The sequence below is a fragment of the Somniosus microcephalus genome, chromosome 6 (genome assembly GCF_052327205.1).
Source record: "Somniosus microcephalus isolate GS21.2 chromosome 6, FLI_Smic_1.0, whole genome shotgun sequence".
NCBI lineage: Eukaryota > Metazoa > Chordata > Chondrichthyes > Squaliformes > Somniosidae > Somniosus > Somniosus microcephalus.
Window position 1 is genome coordinate 83809869 of NC_140992.1, and position 26461 is coordinate 83836329.

General features: G+C 40.1%; 1 protein-coding gene across 2 annotated transcripts in view; it reads left to right on the forward strand.

Moving 5' to 3' along the window:
- The window catches only part of cul3b (cullin 3b), a 104810-nt gene that overhangs the window by 39018 nt on the left and 39331 nt on the right, over nt 1–26461 (forward strand). The window contains exons 2-6 of one of the 2 annotated variants that reach the window (XM_085990460.1): nt 8935–9132; nt 9548–9661; nt 20041–20201; nt 24216–24330; nt 24486–24714. In XM_085990460.1, coding sequence (XP_085846586.1) covers nt 8935–9132; nt 9548–9661; nt 20041–20201; nt 24216–24330; nt 24486–24714 — 817 coding nt within the window. The remainder of the gene's footprint in view (nt 1–8934; nt 9133–9547; nt 9662–20040; nt 20202–24215; nt 24331–24485; nt 24715–26461) is intronic. The other variant, XM_085990461.1, reaches the window with a different exon arrangement.

A 26461-nucleotide genomic window follows, 5' to 3' on the forward strand; every position in this document is an offset into this window, starting at 1 on the left:
CAAATTTTTGCACATGCATGGTTATCGCCCTGTAAAAGCTGGTGAGTGACCTGCACAGGACCTCCAGACTGCTGCGTGACCATGCAGCTTAGCGGGGACGTTGCTTGTGGGAAGATAATACGAAACTGCTGCTCCAATATTTTTTGCTCCTTGAGTTTTACCTCTATGCTCCAAATTACTACCTTTGTTCATACTTTTTTTTAATTAAAAGGTGTGACTTAAATTTACATTATACAGCACCTAATGCCTTTGACATGAAGTGTTTGTGAGACATGCAACATTTCTTCTATATTTTATAGGAATAATGGTATGTAGTGTGTCCAGTCCCACACTTCTGAAATACTCAAACATGAGCAAATTTATTCTAGCCAACTTTATTCTACTTCACCTGATTAGTTATTCTTCCTACATGATTAACTCCCAGCACCAACTTCCACTTTTTCCAAGAACAGTAGGTGATCATGGACAACTGAGTTAAAACAAACTAAAAATAATCGAACAGTTCCAATCTAAATGTAAACACAAGATAGTTTTAACCTTTTACCAATGATTCTTACAATTAGGATAATGTACACTTTCTACCTCCTGCTTTTTCTTAAACGTACAAAGCAATTTAAAATGTTTTGTGTTTCAGCTCCCTCTCTCCAAGTACATACTGGTTTCACTCTTATCAAAACCTTTCATAATTTTAAAGACCTCTGTTAGGTCACCCCTCAGCCTTTTTTCAAGAGAAAAGCGATCCAGCCTGTTCATCCTTTCCTGATATGTGTACCCTCGCATTTCTGATATCATCCTTGTATATCTTCTCTGCACCCTCTCCAGTGCTTCTATATCATTTTTATAATATGGCGACCAGAACTGCACGCAGTACGCTAAGCGTGGCCTAACCAAGGTTCGATACAAGTTTAGCATAACTTCCCTACTTTTCAATTCTATCCCTCTAGAAGTAAACCCTAGTGCTTAGTTTGCTTTTTTTTGCTTTTTTTTTGGCCTTGCTAACCTGTGGCGCAACTTTTAGTGATTTGTGTATTTGTGCTCCAAGATCCCTTTGTTCCTTTACCCCACCTAGACTCTCACCCTCCAAGTGATGTGACCTCCCTATTCTTCCTACCAAAATGTAATACATTTATCTGTGTTGAACTTTATTTGCCCATTCTGCAAGTGTATTACAGTCCTCCTGTAATTTGTTGCAGTCCTCCTCAGTATTGACTATCCTCCCCAATTTGGTATCATCTGCAAATTTAGAAATTGTGTTTTTGATTCCAAAGTCTAAATCGTTAATGTAAATTGTGAACAGCAGTGGTCCCAGCACTGATCCTTGTGGAACACCACTACCCACCTGCCACTATGAATAGCTACCCTTTACTCCTACTCTCTGCTTTCTGTCTTGAAGCCAGTTTGCAATCCATTCTGCTACTTGTCCCCTGACTCTGCATTCTCTGTCCTTATTCATTAGTCTATTATGGGTTACCTTTTGAAAATCTAATAAATTACGTCTACTCTGTCTGCTACCTCTTCAAAAAATTCAATGAGGTTGGTCAAGCAAGATTTTCCCTCTTGAAATCCATGCTGACTATTCATTATTATACTTTTTGTTTCTAGATGTTCTTCTATTCTCTCTTTTAATAGGGATTCCATTATTTTTCCTACCACCGATGTTAAGCTGACTGGTCTATAATTCCCTGGACATGTTCTGTCCCCTTTCTTAAATATAGGTATAACGTTAGCTATCCGCCAGTCCTCTGGCACTACACCTTTTTCCAACGAATTATTAAATATGTGTAGTAATGCCTCTGCTATCTCTTCCCTAGATTCTTTTAAAATGCGTGGATGCATTTCATCTGGACCAGGAGTTTTATCCTCCTTTGAGTTTGATTAGTTTATTTAATATATCCCCTTTTTAAAATTTTAAATGCACTGATCTCATTACTCATCTCATCATCCAATGTCATGTCCATCTGTTCTATCTCCCTGGTAAATACCGAAGCGGAATAATGATTTAATATTTCTGCCATCTCCCTATTGCCTGTGGCATTGTCCTGTCTATCCCTTAATGGCCCTATTCCCATCCCAACCTTTTTTTATTGATGTGCCTGTAAAATATGTTACTACAAGTAGACTATCCTTTATCCGAAAACCTTGGGACCAGCCGTGTTTCGGATTTCGGAAAATTTCGGATTTCAGAAGGTATTACGGGGCAACACCCCGTAAACCACCACATTAATATTTCTGCAGCGAACCTTATGAATACCTGTATTCACACTGAGTGGGATAAATAAAGACTATAAATACTGTCGTATTACAGGGATAAATACTCTCGTACAGTTTATTTGTAAGGAAAACATTCAGTAAAACTTCAAACATATACAGGTACAAACTAAGCTAAATACCTGTACATATACATGCAGTAAAGGTACATTACATCTGGCTTGAGGATCTTGGAGAAGAGGGTACATCAGTGTTGTCATCATTGTCATCAGGTTGGAGTCGGACATCTGAAGATGGGCCAGGAACAGGATTCTCAAGTGATGAAGCAGCACTACGACAGACGGCCGTTTTAAAGATTTCTTCCAGTGTCATCTGTCTCATTAACATTGGTTTCTGTCTAAGCAGTCTCTCTTTAATTGAGTAAACTTGCATAATCTCTTGCTCACTGATAAATGCACGTTGTTCAAGGCCAGCAATTAACTGATCACACATTGTCACCATATCGTCTATGGGGATTTTTTCACCTGTGTTCACAATGTCATCATCATCAGTACTATCCTCATGCTTGTCTTTATTTAACACCATTTCAGCAATTTCCCCATCACTCAACAAATGCACAACAGGTGCATCATTGTCAATGTTCAGCACTTCTTCGATGTCAGCTTCCTCTAACTTATTTACACTTTCGGATGATAAACCTTTGGCGTAAGTAAGGAGGTTTGATATCCTCATCTTCTCCTGACTGACAGGAAATCCTTCAAAATCTTCATCTGCAGGTCCATCTTCATGAAACATCGTTGAAGGCCAAAGTCTGTGCCAAGCATTTATTAATTCCTACACGGCTGATCCTTTTTCCCGCTTTCTAAATTCTCGTTCTACTTGGACCCCTCCCTCTGGCCTTCTACCCTCTCTAGATCTTTTCATTGCTAACTGCCGACGTGACATCGGCTGTCTCCATTTCTCTGCTCCCCTCACTCCAACCTAACTCCCTCTGAACTTGCAGCACTCCATTCTCTCCGATCCAACCCTAACATTATCATTAAACCTGCTGATAAGGGTGGCGCTGTTGTTGTTTGGCGAACCGACCTCTACCGTGCGGAAGCTGAACGCCAACTCTCCAACACCACCTCCTACCTCCGCCTGGACCATGACCCCACTAGCAAACATCAAGCTATTGTTTCCAAGTGTGTCACTGACCTCATTTCCTCTGGAGATCTTCCCTCCATGGCCGCCAACCTCATAGTCCCCCAACCCCGCACAGCCTGCTTCTACCTCCTTCCCAAGATCCACAAACAGGACTGCCCTGGTAGACCCATTGTTTCAGCCTGTTCTTGCCCCACGGAACTTATCTCTTCCTATCTCGACTCTATTTTTTCTCCCCTTGTCCAGTCTCTTCCCACCTACATTCGCGACTCTTCCGATGCCCTCCGTCACTTTAACAGTTTCCAGTTTCCTGGCCCCAACCGTCTCCTTTTCACCATGGACGTCCAATCCCTCTACACCTCCATCCCCCACCAGGACGGCCTTCGGGCGCTCTCTTTCTTCCTTGAACAGAGGCCCAACCAGTCCCCATCCACCACCACCCTCCTCCGCCTGGCTGAACTTGTTCTCACATTGAACAACTTCTCCTTTGACTCCACTCGCTTCCTCCAAATTAAAGGTGTTGCTATGGGAACCCGCATGGGCCCTAGCTATGCCTGCCTGTTCATGGGACATGTGGAACATTCTTTGTTCCAGTCCTACTCAGGTCCCCTCAACTCTTTTTCTGGTACATCGATGACTGTATTGGTGCCGTTTCCTGCTCTCGCCCTGAACTGGATAAGTTCATTCACTTTACTTCCAATTTCCACCCTGCCCTCACCTTCACATGGTCCATCTCCGACTCTTCCCTTCTCTTCCTTGACTTCTCCGTCTCCATTTCTGGCAATCGGTTTTCAACAAACATCCACTACAAGCCCACCGACTCCCACAGCTACCTGGACTACACTTCCTCCCACCCCGCTTCCTGTAAGGACTCTATTCCTTTCTCCCAGTTTCTCCGTCTCCGCCACGTCTGTTCTGACGATGCCACCTTCCATACTAGTGCTTCTGACGTCTTCCTTTTTCCTCAACCGAGGATTCTCCTCTACCGTGGTTGACACGGCCCTTGACCGTGTCCGTTCTATTTCCCGCACTTCTGCTCTCACCCCTGCCCCTCCCTCCCAGAACCACGATCGGGCTCACCTTTCACCCCACCAGCCTCCACATTCAACGGATCATCCTACACCATTTCCACCACCTCCAACGTGATCCCACCACCAAACACATCTTCCCCTCACCTCCCCTTTCAGCATTCCGAAGGGACCGCTCCCTCCGCGACACCCTGGTCCACTCCTCAATCACCCCCAACAGCCCTGCTCCTTCACCTGGCACCTTCCCGTGCAAGCACAGGAGATGCAACACATGCCCTTTTACCTCCTCCCTTCACTGTCCAGGGCCCCAAACACCCCTTCCAGGTGAAACAGCGATTTACTTGTACTTCTTGCAATTTAATATACTGTATTCGCTGCTCACGATGCGGTCTCCTCTACATTGGGGAGACCAAACGCAGATTGGGCGACCGCTTTGCGGAACACCTCCGTTCAGTCCGTACGGGTGACCCTGAGCTTCCGGTCGCCTGTCACTTTAATTCACCGCTTCACTCCCACTCTGATCTCTCTGTCCTCGGGCTGTTGCATTGTTCCAATGAAGCTCAACGTAAGCTTGAGGAACAGCACCTCATCTTTCGATTGGGCACTTTGCAGCCTACCGGACTCAACATTGAGTTCAACAATTTCAGATAATTATCCCTGCCCCCATTTTTCATGCAGTATGATTTTTGCCATTCCCATTTGCAACATTTTACCTTTCCTGCCTCTTACAAAAGTACAGGATGTTCTTTCTATTTCTTCCTCCCCTCCTAACCCCCCCCCCCCCCCCCCCCGTCTCTGCACCTGCTTAATATCTGTTACATCTTCAGCTTTTTCCAGTTCTGATGAAGGGTCCCAGACCTGAAACATTAACTCTGTTTCTCTCTCCACGGATGCTGCCTGGCCTGCTGAGTATTTCCAGCATTTTCTGTTATTTCAGATTTCCAGCATCCGCAGTATTTTGCAATTATATTTATTAATGTTGGTTTGTCAACATCGTCCCAAGCATTAGCAGCTGCGTAAATGGCATTCTTAACATTGAACTCTTTCAGGAAGCTTTGGATTCCTATGCCTCTGTTGATTGCATCAAGCATAGAGTTCAAAAAAACGTCTTTATACTTGCTCTTCATGGAGCGTAAAATTCCTTGGTCACAAGGCTGTATTAAAGATGTCACATTAGGGGGAAAGTTAATGCCGAAAACATAACTTTTCACAAGAAGTTCAGGAGGGGGATGTGCGGAGCAGTTGTCCAGGAACAATAAAATTTTGCAGTTTTCTTCCAGTCCAACTTGCCTGCAATGAGCTCGTGTTGCTGGTACGAAGTGGTTATTGAACCAGTGAGAAAATATTCCTCTGGTTACCCATGCTTTCTTGCTCGCATAATAATGCACAGGTAAATTGCATACACCTTTCAAACATCTCGGATGTTGGCTTTTTCCAATCACTACCAACTTTAACTTGTGTGTGCCTGCAGCATTGGCACACCCAAGAACAGTCAACCTGTCCTTAGCCGTTGCTAATGTTTTTCTAGGAACGTAGCGCCAGAACAGAGCTGTTTCATCAGCACTGTAAATTTTTTCAGGACCGAGGTTTTCATCGGAGATTATTTTGGCAAATTCGTCTATGTAATTTTCAGCTGCTTCATGATCAGCAGAAGCTTTTTCACCACAGATTTTCAGATATTTTATACCATGACGCTTCTTAAATTTATGCAGCCAACCTTCTGAATATTCACACTCCACTTCAATGTTCAGTTCTTCATGGTATATTCTAGCTTGTTTCATGACCATCAAACCAGTCAGTGGCACACGTTCACCTCTTCGTTGTCAAATCCACTCAATCAGCACACGGTCAAGATCTTCATTTTTTGCCCTATGCAATGTTTTCCTACTTTTCATTAGTTTATGGTCATCACTGTCAGTGTAAAACTGCAACAAGTCTTTCTGTTTCTTTAAGTCATATATGGTGGTAGTTCCCACACCATATTCTTCAGTAAGACGTCGCACAGACACACCACGATCAAGCTTCTGCAATAACTCCACTTTCTGCGATATCGATAATGAGAGATGCTTCCTTCTCTGCTTCTCACTGTTACCCATAGGGGTATCTGCAGCTCTTTTTAGCATTTTCACAAATCATAAAAAACCAACAAATATCAAAGAGAGCAGCAGGCGCACGTGTGACAGCGCTGAGACACAACTGACACCTCACACCTGCGTGGGTCAAGCATCGGCCGCGTCGGGTCATGTCGTGTGCACGACTTACGCTGCACGAAAAAACTTTCGGTTTTCAGAGGTTTTCGGTTTTCGGAAGTGCGGGTAAAGGATAGTCTACCTGTATTTTGTTTTATGTTCCTTGATGATTTAATTTCATAGTTCCTCTTTGCCTTCCTAATTTTTTTGACTTCTCTCCCAATCCCTTCATATTCTCTCATCATGCACTCCTCTGCTGTCTATGTACTTAATGTATGCCTCTTTCCTTATCCTCAATTGTTCCCTTATGTCTTTACTCATCCATGGCATCTCATTAGTGTTTAGTTTGTTCTTTCCTTTTAGCGGAATATATTTTTCCTACACTCTGTTGAACATCATTTTAAATGTTTCCTGTTGTCATTCTACATCTACATTGCACCCTCTCCAAGGCCAATAGATCCTTCCTGAGGCACATTGCCCAGAACTGAAGGCAGCACTCCAGATAGGGTCTGACCAAGGCTCTGTACAACTGAAGCACAATTTCCTTCCTTTTGTATTCATCTTGAGGGGCTGGAATACAAAAGGGAGAAAATTGTGTTTCAATTGTACAGAGCCTTGGTCAGACCCCATCTGGAGTGCTGCCTTCAGTTCTGGGCACTGTACCTCAGGAAGGATCTATTGGCCTTGACGAGTGTGCAGTGTAGATCCACCAGAATGATACTAGGGCTTAAAGGGTTAAACCATGAGAACAGGTTGCAAAAATTCGGCTTGTATTTTCTTGAGTTTAGAAGGTTGAGGGGTGATCTAAAGGATTTGACAGGATAGATAGAGAAATTATTTCCTATTTTTGTGGGGAATCCAGAACAAGGGGGCACAATCTTAAAATAAGAGCCATTTAGGAGTGAAATCAGGAAGCGGTTTTTCCACGCAGAGTAGTGGAAATATGGAACTCTTTCCGCACCACATGCCCAAAAAAGCTGTGGCTGTTGGGTCAACTGTAATGTTCAAGACTTGGATTGATAGATTTTTGTTAGGTAAGAGTATCAAAGGCAGGTAAGAGTTGAGGTACAGATCAGCCATGATCTAATTGACAGGCTCGAGGTTCAGAATGACCTACTCTTGTTCCGATGTTCTTTCTCTAACTTATTGTAAGCAGTGCTATGGGAGATTTAGTATTAAATTAGTACTCCTGTATTTATGGTTTTCCAGTGATCGCTCATTATACTGCTAGGTTATGGGTCTTCGTGCTGCTGATATAATTATTCCATCTCGCTTCCACCTTAAGTTTCACACTGCATCACTCTATTCCAGTGCTCTTCTGACCGACCTCGCACCTTTTACCCTCCATAAACTTGAGCTCATCCAAAACTCGCACCAAGTCCTGTTCACCCATCTCCCCTGTGCTCGCTGACCCAGTCTGGCGACACCTCAATTTTAAAATTCTTATACTTGTGTTCAAATCCCTCCATGGCCTCAGCCCTTTCAATCTCTGTAACATCCTCCAGCCTTACAATCCTCAATCTCTGCACTCCTCCAATTCTGGCCTCTTGCACATCCCCAATTTTCCTCGTACCACCATAGGCAACTGTACCTTCAGCTGCCTTGGCCCTAAGCTCTGGAATTCTTTCGTTAAACCTCTCTACACCTCTCTCTTCCTTTAAAACGTGCCTTAAAACTTACCTCTGACCAAGCCTTTGGTCACCTGTCCTAATATCTCATTATGTGGCTCGATGTCAAATATTGTTTGATAACGCTTCTGTGAAGTGCCTTGGCATATTTTACTGCGTTAGAGGCTATGTAAGTTGTTAATGTCAATTGGATTGTTTCTGGAGTTAGAAAATGAACAGATTTAGCAAACAAATGCTGTCATGAACTGCACTAAAGACATGGCATACTGAGATGGACACAATTACTTCTGTCTAACCACCTTTTGTTTTTGGCAGTTTGGATTTGTGGTTTTTTGTACAGGCTACTGATGGTTATTTCAGTTATGTTACTTTTGAAGATGTCAGTCTGTGGCCTTCGAGATGAATTGCCTTTATGTAACATGAGCTGTTCTTTTAGTGATGATGGATTGACTTACTTCCAAATCTCCTCTTCGAGAGTTGGCTGCTAGGAGGTGCACAAGAACTGTATGGGGACAATGCCCCCCCCCCCCCCCCTCCCCCAATCCTTTTTGTCGTGAGGTGTCTGGCCTCTGACAAAGTAGCTGAGATTAGAAAAAAATTCTGGTGTTTGAAATAACTCTCATAACCTTTAGTTCATTGTTATTCCAAATCTGGAAATGAGCAGCAATCTGGTTGCACTTAATTTGATTAGTTGAAATTTAAAATTAGTAGTAATTTTATGTGCATTTTGTCTTGCAGATGACTATGGATGAAAAGTATGTAAATAGTATCTGGGACCTACTGAAGAATGCCATCCAAGAAATTCAGCGCAAAAATAATAGTGGACTCAGCTTTGAGGAACTCTACAGAAATGCGTATACAATGGTATTGCATAAACATGGTGAGAAACTATATACTGGACTGAGAGAAGTTGTAACTGAACATCTGATCAATAAGGTACGTGTGTCTGATTTAAAAAAAAAAAAAAAAAAAAATACAAGTAATACAGTGTTTGGGTGTTTTGGAAGAAGAGTTTAAGTTCACCTTGACTTGAGAGAAATTCATAAACTCCACTGTCTAAATTTAAGTAAAGAACAATATTACACTGATTATGTCTATGGCATATATATTATGCACAACATTAAGGTAAGGTTCCTTCATCAATGAAGAACTCTGTGGGGTGTGAGCTCATTATTCCCCTTCATTTAACAGTAAACATGGGATGGCAAAAGCAGGTGCTTTTGAACCACTATGTCTGTCTGCAGTATCCAAATTTGAATTGATTGCATTCTTATGGTTTTCAGTAGTTTTACTAATGGATACCAGTATAAAATGATTACCCATAAAATCTAAGTGTATGTTGCGTTTACAGGTACGAGAAGATGTGTTGAACTCATTAAATAATAACTTCCTGCAGACCTTAAATCAAGCATGGAATGACCACCAGACAGCAATGGTGATGATAAGAGACATCCTGATGTACATGGTGGGTAGGCTTGATAAACATCACTTAACTTAAACTATTAAAATGCTATCTCCTTCCACTATGCTTAATTCACTTTTACAATTTGTAGAGTTGATGGAAATGTTTGCTTCCCTCTTCACTGGTTCCTAAAAACCATCAGTCACTGAGGCAGTTATTCGGCTATCAAATGCTTAGAATTTGACACTTGCTGTATAAAAATGCAACACTATGTTTTGTTAATGCTTCCATTTAGAGCTTAATGAGAGCTTGTAATTAACTGTAATGGTATATTCTGTTTGACATGCATTGGCATTGCAGTTTCAATTATGCTTCCTTTATCATTATACACCCAGAAAATAAGCTACTATTTAAACTTTGTGCCTGCATTTGAAATTGGTAAATATTTTGTGCATGAGTGAAACTGGTAGTGTGGCACTTGCAGAAGTTGTTCAGGAAACTTTTTTAAAAGTGGAAAAACTAGTAAAATCAGTTGTGATTATCATATGGAAAGCATAAGTAATATGACAGAATATGGATAATACAGATTTGTACGTGTTTAAACTCTAGCCAAGGTGTTACCATACGGGTTTTGCGTTCTGAGCATTTTTGCGATTAGCCCAATGCTAATTCTTAACATCTAGTGAGACTAATCTGCATCATTTAGGAATGCAAAATGTGAATTGAATAGTTTTACAAAAACACTGCCTCAAACTACCTTTGGGAGTTTGTGTGAAGAGACGAGACAGCAACTTTCAATTGTGGAGAAGTAGCGTCACCATAATTTAACACTTCATCAGATTTTTAATTAAATCTCATAAATCACTATTACTTGTGGGTTTCTGTAAAAAATGTGGTTGCTGGAAATTGGCTTTGAGTCTTGACTATCTGTACTACTAATTGTTGCCTCAAATATATGGATTGTGGATATTTTGTAAAAGTTTTATCCAGTTCATCATGGGCCTTACACTAATCAGCATCTAATGTTATTTCAGAAGCTTAAAATGTTATAAATTATTGTATCTGTCCTGCTATAAACAGTTTATTTTATACAGTACTTGGTTTGTCCTCTTAGAAATTCTATTTTCTTAAAATTTGCAACTTTGTACTTTGTGATTTAAGCCTTTTTCGTGGAATCCTTGTAGCCAACACTACTGGCTAATGGTTTTCATGGAAAAATGAATGGAGACTACAGATTTGATCCCCAATATACCAGTAAAAATTCTGGAATACTGTGGGATAAAAACAAAATTTGATTTACCCGATCAAAGAGAACAAGGCCTGAATTGTAAATGAATAAAATTGCAGAATACGATCTCCAATGCACTGCTTTAAAAATCCCTGACTCCTGTAGAGTAAAACCTGAATCTAACTCTATCGCTAAAAAATCAGTGGCACTGCTTATTATAACAATAGAGGGATACGTGGAGCCTTGCTGTATGCAAATTGCATGCCACATTTTCTTATGTAACAACAGTAACTAAACCTCAAAAATAATTCATTGGCTTTGAAGTGCTTTGGGATAACTTAAGGATATGACTGGTGCAATATAAACATTCCTTTCTAGTTTGCCTTCTGAAGCTTTGAGGATCTCTCTCCTGTCACTATACTGACTATTCCTCTTCAATGACGATAGTTATCCTCCAGTGTCACATAAAAATAATGTTCTCCACTTAATCCATTTTTATTAAGATATTTACATTTTAGCAGTTAGCCATTGCAGATAAATCGGTATTGTTAATTAACTTCTTGTTGAGGGCCACAATGACTGGCAGTGTCTTGCTCAAAGGCCATTTATGAAAATATTATCCAGCAGTTGCCACCAGTAAGGAACAGGACATAAATTTGTATATAGATTTTAAAATGCAAATTTCAAAAGAATGGAATTAATGGGAATGTATAGCTAAAAGAAATATTGAACATCTGTAAAACTATAATAAATATGCATGATGTTTATACCTAACCAGCTCCAAAATGAATGAATAGGGAAATTAAAATGAGAATAAGAGAACGCAAACTATACAAAGATTACATGGATAAGGAGGGGAGAAATTCTGGGAAGAATATAAGAATTCGCTGAAACAGATTGAGATGATCCTTGGCACTTTTTGCACCCCCTAATGAGTTAGACACAAATACTAAAAAATTCTTTGGTATCCTGGAAGTAAAAGATTGGTTTGAAAGAGTTGTAAACCATTGAAGTGATTGTATAACTAAAGAAGTAAAATGTTAAATATATTTTCAGAAAATAATTACCAAAATGGATAATATGAAATGGCTACCCAATTTAAGTATACCCAATATCCTTCAGGATTTTTCAAGTTAGTTTGGGAAAGATACTTGATAAGTTGAAGGACTTGAGACTAATAGATCTCTTGTGCCAGATGGCATTTACCTGAAGCACTGAAGGATACTAGAGAAGAAATTTTCATGGTACTGGCTATTACTACGAAAGAATGGTTGGGCTACAATGAGGTTCTGAAGTACTGGAAGCAGCAAACTTGGCCACATCTTTAAAAGGTGACAAATTTCACTCTTATCTAAAGGCACTTTAGCCCAACGTGAATACCGAGATAATAGTGGAAACTATTTTAAGGGTGAGGACTACTTGTAAAGCAATAACTTAATAAACAGCTAGAATGGGTTTAGAAGATAAATATTCTGCCTGACACATCTCAAGTATTTTTGAGAATACAGATAATAGGTAATGGAACACCCTATGATGTCGTTTATTTGAATTTTCGGAAAGCTTTTGACAAAGGTGGTCACATGATATGACTTGTAATTAAGTCAAATGAATCCAGGATAGAAATTGTGATTTAAAAGAAATTGCTTTCCAAAATAAAAAATGGAGCGTAGTCGCAAGGTGGTTAATGTCAAGCTAGAGGCATGGTGTTGCGTGCCGTTCTATAGTAGCCATTGATTGGGCCGTTGTTTCTAATCTACATTTAATGATCTGGCTACTGAAGCCAAATGTAATCTTGTCAAATTTGCGAACAACAGTAAAATAGAGCAGTAGAGACACATTGCAGCTAAAAGATTTGCAGAAGGATTCTGATTAGTTGTGCAGTTGAATGGACAAATGGCAAATTAAATTTAACGTTGCACATCGGCCAAAAAAATGTTCATCGTATACATATGATGGATTGCAATGGGAGACATAAAGGTAATAAACTCATCACTTTCAATGTGACCAATTTATTAAGAAAACAACTTGTATTTATATAGCGCCTTTAACGTAGTATAACATCCCAAGGCGCTTCACATGAGTGTTAAAAGACAAAACTAATAGAATGCTAGAATATATAGCCATTATTATAGGCTATAGAGGTTTTGCTTCAGCTTTACAATGCATTGGTGTGGAGATGCCGGTGTTGGACTGGGGTGGACAAATGTAAGAAGTCACAACACCAGGTTATAGTCCAATAGCGCTCCGAAAGCTTGTGATTTCAAATAAAACTGTTGGACTATAACCTGGTGTTGTGTGACTTCTTACAATGCATTGGTGAGATGGTGGGGCATAATTTAAGATTCATTGAGAGCAGAACCCCGGGGATTAGAGACATGCTGGGAATGAACGGAAATTACTGTTCCACATTTTAAGTATTGTGTTCAGTTCTGGTAGGTGTCACGTAAAATATATGCCATGTAAAGAGTACAAAGGAAGAGAAAGCAGACTGGTCCCAATTGTGAAAGGGATGAGCTGTGAGGAAAGCTTAAGCTACAAAGAAAGTGGTTAAATGAGGACATCTCTGAAGTCAGTGCAACCTATCTGTTGGCTATAATACGCAGGTGGGTGTTCTTTGCAGGATTTTATAAAATAGCAAAGTTGGACGAGAGTGCTTAACTTTTTTGTAGACTCAAATTAAAAGCAGACTTTTCCAGCGTGTTCTCAGCAGCCATTGGAGTCGGAGTGCTTAACTGGTTGGATAAAATTCTGAAAGCTATTCAGCAATTTCTTACTAAAAATACATGGCATCAAAATATGCATGCAGCTTCAAATTTTCTACACATGATCTATAGACCCTAACTTCTCTCTGCTGTCCGCCCCAATTATAATGCACTGGTTGAATATGGTGGGACATAATGTATATCGGCAGAGTTGAATTTTGCAAAGTGCAGTATATAGGTAAGCAATTTATCATGGAAATGTGCCATTGATTTCTATTGGTGGTTATTCTGGAGAACAAAAGAAAAACTGTAAAGATGGCTGTATATATCACATGATGATGAATGTATCTTATATTAAAAATCTTGTGTCTGCGCACACTTGTCAAATTTACCATTATATATTCCTGTGTTCATAATAATGGAAACTATCTATGTAAGTTTGTGATACTGTAATTACACTCTCCCTCTAATTAATTGATGCAATGCAGTGCCAGTGCTGCCACTGGTGGGAAGGTATAATTATAACATAACAAGATGACACAGGCAGTTTGTGTTGTAAATATGGACATGGGAATTTATAACAAATCTAAAAATAACGACAGATTCTGTGACTTGAATAAGGGGGCTCAATTACGACTGTGCCCTGGTCCAATTCTTACCCACCCTCCAACGCTGATTCACCTGAAAACTGCATTTTGTCTTGATTTCCCCATGTGCAGCATCACAGAAGATTGACGAGTATAAAAATATAGCTCATTGATACTGAAAGATATACCCCGAACAGATTATTATATTTATAATATGCTTGACTTTGCAAAACTTGCTTAATATGCAATTAACTTCATTCGCTTTTTCTCCCAAACCTCCTCCTTAGTTACATCAGATCGATTTTATTTTCTTCTTCTCCCACAGTGAACTTTTAGTTCTTGCTTAAGCTGTAATTGATCAGGCCCTGCCCATGGATTTAAAAAAAAAAATGTTTTCAGTTACTGATTTCTCACAGCAGTTTGGAAACCTTTGGCCTGCTTGTCACTGTACATCAAAGCATTGTAGATCCATAGGAAAGGAGCAACAATTGCAACTCCCATGATCCATTCCCCTCTCACTCTTGTGTGTGCACTCATTGTCCAGAGGAGCTAGAACTCTCGAGTCATTTTTTTTATCTGGTTGTCCAGATCCTTTCCAGATATTTTAATACTGCAGAAGCAGGGTGAAAATGACAACTTCCATGATGCGTCTCATATATCATATTCCAATTCAAACCTGAAGACCTGAGCAGACGGGCAAGCCTATTGGGGGAAATTGCTTGAAGGCATTTCTAACACCATTTTATGGATATATTTATTGATATCTATTTTTATCAGAATTGTGTAATTAAGTAAGATGAGAGATTTTGACATTCCACCTATTCCAAAATTTTCTCTACCACAAAAGTTCAATTAACTGGACTGTAATTTCCCGAGTTAGCTCTGCCTACCTTTCTGAAAATGGGTATTTCACTGGCTGGGGAGAAGTGAATCCAGGGCTGCACACCAAATCCAGTCCTCCAGCACACTTTCATTCTCAATAGAACCATTTAATACAATTTCTAGGGCCTCTATAATTGCTTCTCCATTTCACTCCGGATGCTCGGATGTATTTCATCGGGTTCCAGCACCTTGTCCTCCGTTAGTTTAACTAACTTCTCTAATACTCTCCATTTATTTATTCTTAATATATTTCGTCTTGCTTTCAACCAATTCAGGATTTACCTCCTCCCTAATATCCTCTTTTATAAACACTGAAGCAAAGTATCTGCCAATTTCTGCTTATACTCCACTAACTCACTATCCTATTCTCACTAGCTGTTCTCTTGGGGGTCCCACCTTACATTTGACAATTATTTGTAGATGACTTTTTAATAATTGCTGGAAACGCTCAGTAGGTCACGCAGCATCTGTGGAAAGAGAGTTAACATTTCAGGTTGATAACCTTTCATCCAAACTGGAAGATGTTACATAGAATTACATAGAATGAACAGCATAGAAACCGGCCAGTCGGCTCAACTGGTCCATGCTGGTCCACATAAGCCTCCTCCCACCCCTCTTTATCTAACCCTGTTGGCATAGCCTTCTATTCCTTTCTCCCTCGCCTGTTTATCTAGCTTCTTAAATGCATCTATGCTATTCACCTCAACTACTCCCTTGTGGTAGTGAGTTTCACATTCTAACCACTCTTTGGGTAAACAAGTTTCTCCTGAATTCCCTATTGGATTTATTAGTGATTATCTTGAGGGATGAACAGCTTTTAAGCAACTACAGAGCCAGGGAAAAGTGGACAGGAAAAGAACAAAAGGGAGAGATCTGTGATGGGGTGGAGGGCAGGAGTGATTAAATGACAAAAGTGATGGTGCCAGTCAAAAGGAGGTGGTAATCAAACGAGTATAGAAACAAAAGATGGGTCCAGAGGAGGGCAGGGGAAGCATGGAAAATCTGGCAAGGAGTAGAAGGCTCCCGTAGCCCAGGAACGTGGTTGAAGAAAAGCAGGTAGACCCGCCAGGTATGTGGACCACCCCACTGGCCATGTATCGGCTTCCCTATCCCTCTGCTATTTGCTGTAACCATTTATACCTCCAATTTAGTCCAAAGTGTTTAGATAGTTGTACTGGGCAAAGATTAGTCACCCATCACTCCATCCTATGCTCTCACCAAAACCTGTAAAACTCCATAAGGCTTGGCTTTCAAAATTATTTCACCTTGTCTTCTAAAACTTTTAAGAAATAAATGCTCTCAGCCAAAAGTAGCTTATGGCACAATAGTTGTTTCACCATAAGTAGGAGCTAAGAAAAACTATGCTTTACAGGGGTATCTGAAGAAACTATCTTTAAAAAAAATACTCAAGATTTTATGCCAGTTAGTTTCAGCAAAAAATAGTTATGTGTCTCCGATGTTGACCTCCAATCTTTGCTGCAAAGTTTATGCTAATTCTAGAACTATAACCCAGAGGCATAGGACTAATAGGAACACATGCTCCTGGAAATTACCTCTGTTGATGTGTGGCATTAGAAAGATTTTGTTCTGTATGTCTGAAATAAAAAATTGCCGTTTTAACATCTAATTTGGCATTGCTCATATTAGGAATTAATTAGTGAACCACTGCAAGCTTGCAGTTATGCTCTCGACACTCCTTGTCCAGTGCTCTCCAATATGGGTTCACTTTTGCTCACAGTACTGAGCCTGCATTGATCAAAGTCAGACAGGCAGCCAGTAGTGACTGAACATGGCTCTCAGTTTCTACTACTTCTCTCCACTGCATTCAACATGGTCAACCACTTAATATTTGTTCAACTTCTCTCCTCTGCCGTCTACTTCCATGTAGTTACTCTCTCCAGATTCTTCCTCCTTGTTGCAATGCCAGCATTGAGTCTCAAAGCTTCTCTTGCACCTGCAGGGTCGTGGCTGGTATATGGACTCTGCCCCATATCATTTATACACTATCCCTTACCTGGATCATCGAAAACATGAGGTTAGCTTCCTGATGTATGCTGATTACACCCAGTTCTAACTCTCGCATTTTCCATTGATCCAAAAGCTGTTGCTACACTCTCTGACTGCCTGTCCAACATGAGCTGGATGAGTCAAATTTTTCTCGAGCTTAATTGACAAATCTGAGCCCTTACACTTTAGCTGCCATCAGTGTATATGTGTCTCTGGTCTTGACTCCAACTGCTGTGACTGGACCTGAGTCGAGAGGTGCCAAAGCTTTACATACAGCTCAACTGCCAGCTAAGTTTCCTCCTTACCTCCCTCCCCCAGCTAATCAATACTGGTTTCTTCACCTCCAAAACATTGCTTGCCTCTGTCTCTTCCCCAATGCTGTCAAAACCCTACTCCCCTGGTCCAAGCTTTTATCACCTTGAGGCTCAACCTGTCTGCTAGCCAACCATGACTCTCCACAATTTTTAACTCTTTTAAAATGCAACAGCCTGCTCCATTCCTTTCATTTGATCCAAGCTCTACTGCTTCCTGTGCTCAGCAAACTGACTTTCAGGATTCTCATCTTTGCTTTCAAATCTCTCATGCCTGACCTCGCCCTACCCTACCCAAGTGATCTCTTCCAACTTTAAATGCCAATATACACCCCGTGCCACCAGATTATTCCCTGTTCTCCACTCCAAATTTGGTGGTGTTCCAGTTGTGCTTTTGTCCTCTGGAACTCCCTCCCTTGAAACCTCCACCGTGCTAATTCCCTCCCAGTTTGGAGAAAAACAACTCAAAACCTTTGATATTACCTTCAGCCCTTGACTCTAATGTTGATTCTTCTTCCCCTTTACTTACTGCTTGACACACATTATTTTTCCCCCTTAGCATCTAGTGTTTTTCTTCAGTATGAAGAAGTGCCTAGACATGAAATGTTGGTTAAGTTAGACTAGGCTGGAAGGAACAACACTTCTCTTCCCCCTCAACTTGGGTTCATTTAGTCTTTGCTGTGGCCAGACCGAATAGGTGCTTTCATATGAGCTCTGAATATTACATAGAATTTACAGCACAGAACAGAAAGCGGCACAGAACAGAAAGCGGCCATTCAGCCCAACTGGCCTATGCTGGTGTTTGTGCTCTACTTCATTTCGCCCTATCAGCATATCCTATTTCTTTCTCGCTCATCTACTTATCTAGCTTCCTCTTAAATGCATCTATGCTATTCTCCTCATGTTCTACATTCTAACCACTCTCTGGATAAAGAAGTTTCTCCTGAATGCCTCATTGGGTTTATTAGTGAGTATAATGGCCCAGATTTTCTGGGGCCTATGACCGCGTACGCGGCCGTATGTGCCCCGCAAGTTCCGGTTTTCAACAAGCGTGAAAACACAGAACTTTCAAACTGTTAATCATCTTGACAGATAACCCGCATCCCCAGGAAATGGATGTTCACTGGCGGCGAGTTGAGCTATTTGCCCTACTACTGACCAGAGAATGCCAATGAAATTCTTGCGCCTGGTAAAAGTAGGCGTAAGGCCGCCTTTTATCAGCGTAAAGGTTTAAATAAATATTAAAATAAAATTTTTAAATGAATTTTAACTTTCAAAAATCTGTAAAATAAGTTTAGGTTATCTTTGGCCCCTTGAAAAATGTTTACATTTATTTTTCAAAAAAATGAAATGTTTGTTTTAAATGTTTAAATTGTATTAATTTTAAACGTAAACATTTTTATTTCAATGTTGTGTACGTGTATTTTTTGGGTGATTCCTATTATGCTTATGGGGATTCCGTATGTAAATGGAATCCCCATAAGCATAATGGGAATCCCCTTTCTGATTGGTTGGGCTGGCCCACGTGACCCCGGGGTGTTTGTGAACCGTATGCGCCCTTGGGATACGTAGGCCTTCTAACGTATGCATAGAGGCCCAGGTGTGCAAGTCATCGTGGATCCAGGACCATCAGGTAGGTTTGTAGTTTTATCGCGGTTCAGAGGAATCTGCCTCCGACCACAAATTCAGGCCCCTTCTATTTATGACCTCTGGTTTTGGACTCCCCACAAGTGGAAACATCTTCTCTATGTCTAATTAGTCTAGATTCTAAAGAGTAGTATGGGCACTTTCTGTTAATTGGTGTTGAAGAGGTTTCCAGCAGCATAGCCAGAAAATCCACACTGAAATTCAGCTCTATTTTGACTTCTTGTCTATTCCGCTCCCCACCCCCCAACCTCCATAAACAACTGAGTTCCATCACATAGGAACAGGAGTAGGCAATTTAGCCCCCACAGTTACGGGGATAGGGTGGGATATGTGTTGGTGTAGGGGCTACGGGGATCGGGTGGGATATGTGTCGGTGCAGGCTCGATGGGCCGAAATGGCCTCTATCTGCACTGTGGGGTTTCTGTGATTCTGAGTCGATCCATTTTGAATCTCTGTCTTTCATTCGCTCTTTCTTTCTCTCTTTCCCCTTACTCCTCCAGCTGTAATACAAAATGGGTGTATAAACCTGAGCAACCTGTAACAGTAAAATGGCCAATTAGTTTGGTAATAACTAGCTTGAACATGGGCATCCGTCCAGAGGGCCAGTAGAGTTGTGTGCTTGTTATTTTTCTTGCAACAAGAAGCGTAAGAGGTTGTCGGATCTCACTGTGAGAACAGTATTCTGTTCATGCGTGTATTATGATACCAACTTGTTGCTTTGCAGTCGTGCCTTATCTTGATCGAGTGCTTCTCCGTTCACACTGGATAAAGGCAGGTGAATGCATGTGCAATGTTCGAGTGTTTAGTATACATGAAAAAGGTTCTATGTTACAATTCCCCAGGTCATTAGCTAGAAATTGGACAGTAAAATTTGCACTCCATATTTTAGGGCATTCAAGTTCTTCATAAGGAAGTGATGGGTGATTCAGTACTTGAGATAGACCTGAAAATTCTGACAGTGATGTATGCTATTTTGTTAAGCTGGAATAAAATATGTTTAAGTTACCAGGAATCAACAGATTTTCTGGTTCAAAACTGTTTCACCCAAATTACTATCATATTTTATTTTCCTTTTCAGGACCGTGTGTATGTACAACAGAATAACGTAGAGAATGTTTACAACTTGGGGTTGATCATTTTCAGAGATCAGGTTGTGCGTTATGGTTGCATCCGAGACCACCTACGTCAGACTCTCCTGGATATGATTGCACGGGAGAGGAAAGGCGAGGTAGTAGACAGGTAAGTGAAGGCAAGCGCTCATTACTTGGTACCAGTGCCTCATAGCTGCTTGTAATATTACTGTACATATTGACCCATTTCCTTCTGTTTGAGTGTCAGCCAGTGGCTCAGTTTGTAGCACTGTCGCCTCTGAGTCAGAAGGTTGTGCGTTCAAATCCCACTCCAGAGACTTGAGCACAAATCTAAGCTGACACTTCACTGTAGTACTGAGGGAGTGCTACACTATTGGAGGTGCCGTCTTTCAGATGAGACGTTAAAACAGAGGCCCCGTCTGCTCTCTCAGGTGGACGTAAAAGATCCCATGGAACTATTACGAAGAGAAGCAGGGGAGTTATCCCCGGTATCCTGGCCAATATTTATCCCTCAACCAACATCACTAAAACAGATGATCAGGTCATTATCACATTGCTGTTTGTGGGAGCTTGCTGAGCATTTCCTACATTACAACAGTGACTACATTTCAAAATTACTTAATTGGCTGTAAAGTGCTTTAAGACGTCCAGTAGTCGTGAAAGGTGCTATAGAAATGTAAGTCTTTCTTTTGTTTTATCAAGCTTAAGTTTCTTTACTGAACTTATTAAACTAAAATATTTTTACATTTCTTGGTGACTTTTTATTGTGCTTTTAAGATATGGCCAAATTAATCTCATTAATTGTAATGCTATGTTGGCAAAACCAAATTGCAACTAATAAAGAAATGTTGACAATTTTGTAGATATAATCTTTACAGTGCAGTTTCTTGAAGATTATGCTAATACTAAGGAAGCTAGTAATTATCTATTTGGATAGATGCAAGAAATTGCATCCTCATTTATGGAGAGTACCCACCCAAACATTAGAATGGCTGACAATTACTGGAAATGCAATGTGCATAAGAAATAAATTCAACTTTATAATTGTCTCCTACAATGTTTGGTGTTGAATCTTTCGAGTAACATTTGTGTGACGTGGTTGCAAGAGACTCCATGGAGGGGGTCCAGAGAAGGGTTACATACTTGATCCCAGAACTTAAGGGAATGATGTATGAGAAAAGATTCACTACCCTGGGCCTTTTCTCTCTTGAAAAGAGAAGACAAGACTGAGATGGGGTACACTAGAAATATTTAAAGTTATGAAAAATTTGGACGAATTGAATCCAAGTAAGTTTTTCTGCCGTGTACAGAATATAAGCACGTGGTCGTACTTGCATATTATGGACAACAAAAGAAAATAGGAAATGTAGGAGAAACTTTTTTCTAAACGGATGGTAAAAGTATGGAACAAATTACTGGCACAGATGGCGGAACAAGAAACCATAATGGGTTTCAAGAAGGGACTAGGCAGGTTCTTGTCAACTAATGGGATTCAGAGTTATTAGAACTGCATCAAGGAAATACTGTTGAAGTAGACTAGATGGACTGAAGACCTTCTCCTGCCTGAAACTGTTTGTGGGTAGTCCAAAGGTTTGTGATTGGATAATGTTGTGATTTACATTTGGTTTATGGTGGACTAGCAGGGGGGGGGGCCTGGCGTTGCCAGGGCAGTTTAGAGGGCTGCGCGGTTGACGGCCGGCCGCTGCCGCTCCCCCGCTCTGTGTCTCGGGCCGAGCGGTTGGGAGGCCCGGCCCGAGTGACCCCAACTCACCTCCCGCGCCGACGGAGCTGCCCCGCTCGCTGTTGAGGAAAAGCAGGGGGAAAAATGGCGGCGAGGTTTGTGGAGGCTGCAAGATTAGGCCCCACCCGTGACGCACCGATTGGTGAACCATCAGGTGACTGAACTGTAGGATTGGTCAACCATCACATCACTTGATGCTAATGAGCGGTAGGATTGGTCAACTGCTAATAAGCTAAGCATTGACGTGCAATGGATTTTGGGGGTATTGTGTGCTCGTTTGTTACACTGGAGCTGTTGAAATTTATCATTTTGCACACTTTTAATAGAATGGTTGTAGTACCTGTACTGTGAATGCACTGGCAAAATATTTTTGTTGACAAAAATTGAAAGTTTAACAAGTTGTAACCAGCTGAGAATTATTTTTTTAGAAATACTGCATAGTTTAAATTTTGCAGTGTATACTTGAAAATGAAGCTTTAAAGGTTCATCACTCTTTATGTAAGAGGAGTTCAGAGGAGCCCAGCTTAGTTTTTGTTAAAATGTTACGATTACGTCACTTACAAACCATGCAAATACATTTTTCAAACCAAGTTGGAAAGCTCCCATCCTGTTGATGCCTTTTTGCAGTCCTAACCAGAAACTTTTATTATGTAAACTAATTGTTGAGCACAAAGCTGTGCTGTTCTACAAGAGTTTCTCATTTGTGATTCTCACCTGGAAACCTTTCATAAAATGTAACAAATATGTAAACTCTTTGTGTATTCTCAATTGTTATGCATGGTGTTATTTGTGGTATCTGTTGCTCCACTTGCTTTAATGTGGCTTTTTAAATAAAAAAGCCATAGTGGTCCAGAAACTGATCAGTTTGGATATCATGTACTGATTTCCTCAATACTGTACGTTGCCGGTGCTTAATAGTCAAGCCAGCAGAGTTTGCTAGTGTGACACAAATGCTGTTGCAGCATTAGTGATGGAGATTGACTTGTACAATAGTGATTCAGTATAACAGTTCTGGCCCATTTTGTGCTAGCCTATGGAACAGAAAGCTGATCGAAGGGCCAACTATTTTACAGTTGATCAGCTTAAGTTCTTTTCCATATAAAAGATTCTAGATTGTTACACCTAAGAACATAAGAAATAGGAGCAGGAGTAGACCATTTGGCCCTCCAAGCCTGCTCTACCATTCAATAAGATGATGGCTGATTTACCTCATCTCCACTTTCCTGCACTATCCCCATATCAGTTGATTCCCTTAACATTCAAAAATCTATCGATCTCTATCTTGAATATACTCAATGTCTGAGCCTCTGGGGTAGAGAATTCCAAAGATTCACCACCATCTGAGTGAAGAAATTTCTCCTCATCTCAGTCCTAAATGGCTGACCCCTTATTCGGAGACTGTGACCCCTGGTTCTAGACTCCCCAGCCAGGGGAAACATTCTCCCTGCATCTACCCTGTCAAGCCCTGTAAAAATTTTGTATGTTTCAATGAGATCACCTCTCATTCTTCTGAACTCCAGAGAATATAGGCCTAGTCTACTCAATCTGTCCTCGTAGGACAATCCCCCCCATCCCAGGAACCAGTCTGGTGAACTTTTGTTGCACTCCCTCTATGGTAAGTATATTCTTCCTTGGGTAAGGAGACCAAAACTGTACACCATGCCCCAGGTGTGGTCTCACCAGGGCCCAATATAATTGCAGTAAGAGGTCATTACTCTTATACTCAAATCCTCTTGTAATAAAGGCCAACATACCATTTACTTTCCTAATTGCTTGCTGTACCTGCATGTTAACTTCCAGTGATTCGTGTACAAGGACACCCAAGTCCCTCTGAACACCAACATTTCCCAATCTCCATTTAAAAAAATACTCTGCTTTTCTATTTTTCCTACCAAAGTGGATAACTTCACATTTCTCCACATTATATTCCATTTGCCATGTTCTTTCCCACTCACTTAGCCTGTCTATACTCCCTTGAAGCCTACTTGCATCCTCCTCACAACTTGCATTCCCACTCAGCTTTGTATTATCAGCAAACTTGGATATATTACATTTGGTCCCTTTATCCAAATCATTGATGTAGATTGTGAATAGCTGAGGCCAAAGCACTGATCCTTGTGGTACTCCACTAGTTACAGCCTGCCAACCTGGAAATGACCCGTTTATTCCTACTCTCTATTTTCTGTCTGTTAACCAATCTTCAATCCACGCTAGTATATTACCCCCAATCCCATGAGCCTCTTTTACCTAATATTCTTCCAGCCTATTTTTAATTGTTGCTACAGTATAATTTGCTGGTCTGATGTATTCAGATTAGGTTTTCCTCTTCCATTCCTTTAAAAAGAGAAACTTCTGATAGTTTACTTATGAATGCTGTTTTCAGAGAGTATATTTTTTCTATAATTTATTTTGTTTTACTAGAGGTGCAATTCGAAATGCCTGCCAAATGTTAATGATTCTTGGCCTAGAAGGACGATCAGTGTATGAGGAAGATTTCGAGGCTCCGTTTTTAGAAATGTCTGCTGAATTCTTCCAGGTATCTAAGTTTAAATGCTTTTAATTGAGATTTCTTTATTAATGAGGCAATGCATAGCCATTAAAAATCTAGTTTTAAGATCATTATGTAATGTATTTCTTTTTTCAGATTTGTTTGTTAATCTGTAAAATGGTCAAATGTTTCTTTCTACACAGATGGAAAGCCAGAAGTTCTTAGCAGAGAATAGTGCATCTGTGTACATTAAGAAAGTGGAGGCACGGATTAACGAAGAAATTGAACGAGTTATGCACTGTCTTGATAAATCCACAGAAGAACCAATTGTGAAGGTGGTGGAGAGAGAACTAATTTCTAAGCACATGAAGACTATAGTAGAAATGGAAAACTCTGGCCTAGTTCATATGTTAAAAAATGGAAAGACAGAAGGTAAATTCAAAAGGGCAATAGGATTTTTTCTTAAACTACATCGCTTGTCTGTTCAGTTGTGTACAAGTTTAATTTTTGGTAGATCTAAATATTTTCACAATTCACATTTAGCTATATTTAGATTAATTTGTGTTGAGTTCGTGGTTGCTATTATTATGAACCTTTGGGTTAACGTACAGTGATCATCTTTGCTATGATTCTAATACAAGGTAGTATTCATTTTGTTTCCAGTTTGGATTTAATGTTAACTCGGGTGCTATGTTTTATTAACCTTATGAATGTCACAATCTACTCTCTTTTTTCTATTTGAGGGAACAAGTGAGAATTTGTATTTCTGTTTGAAGTCTGTTAAGTAAGTAAGATTGCACATTTGTGAACACTTCCATGGAGAAAATGCAGCAGGAGTTTTACCAAGTATAAATTTAACAAAAAAATAGTAAGTTTATCACACCTATATGTTGTAAAGCACCCATCCTTTGCACGTGATGTGGAGCTGCATCAAAACCAACTGTCTTTTAGCGGTGATAGTGGAAAATATAAACTCTTGTTGAATCTTCCAATAGGAAGTCTCTGGGGGGAAAAAAATGGTACTGAACTGTATGTTAACCCATGGACTGCTAGCAGCTCTCTGGTATTCTGGTTTTCCCAGGGCTGGATTTGTTTTTTTAACATTTCAGCTACTTGGAGTTGCTTTTATAATGCTATTCTAATATTTTAAATATGTAGTTTTTAATACATTTCTGCTGTCTTTACTTCCCATTCTCCTCTTTCCTATTTCTCTTGAGCTTCAATTTTCACGTTAGTTTTACATTATTTTATATAATATATCTATATTTAGACACACTTATTTATATTGTATATACACATGCTATATTTTAATACTTGGCTGTGCCTCCTTCATCTTCCCAATTCAGATCTGGCTACAGCCTGCGTAACTTTAAATAGTCCCCGATTTTGCTCAAAATTGATTGCTAAGTTTTTTTTTTAGAAAGTAAAACTGAGTATTATAGTTTGACCTGGTTGTTGGAGTGATCTGGTCAAGTTATGAGATGAAAATCTCAGACATTCAGCAGATTGAATCAACCTAAGTGTCTGACGAGAACTCATCGAAGACACAGGGAGCTGAGTATTGCTGATCTGGGCAACACTGCTTGAGGTTGCAAATTGGCTGTTTGGTAATGTGTTCAATGTCTATAATAGACTCTCTGGGTTTAGGTGATTATATAAACTTCTGATAAATTCACAGTTTGGTATCTTGTAAGACCTTCAAGTGTTACTATCTTTATGCTCCTTGTCACCATTTATTCTCTATTGTATACTGCAGAATTTCCCTTTTATCTACAAATTTTCCAAGTAAATTGTAATCATGTCCCAGTGCAGCAACCCAAACCATTTACCATAATTTGGTCCAATTACTGTTTTACAAATAGGCTTAGTTAGGACAAGAAGAGGTGGTACCTTAAAGGATTCCCAAAAGTATCTCAAATGAATAAATTGGTCCAACTACAGGATATGGTGTTGATTTAGCTATATTTTGAGCACCCTACTAGTATCTGACCCCTATGGTCTCAATTAATGTTTGGTGCTGTTTTCAATTAAAAATATTTCTATAGTACAATAGGATTTTCCCAAAACGTCAAACAGAAAAATTTTAAAGAACTTAAATTATACAAAGGATCTGAGTGATTGAAAAAGCATAATAATTATAGGTATGAGAAATAAAGTTTAACTGTCTTGTTTATAACCT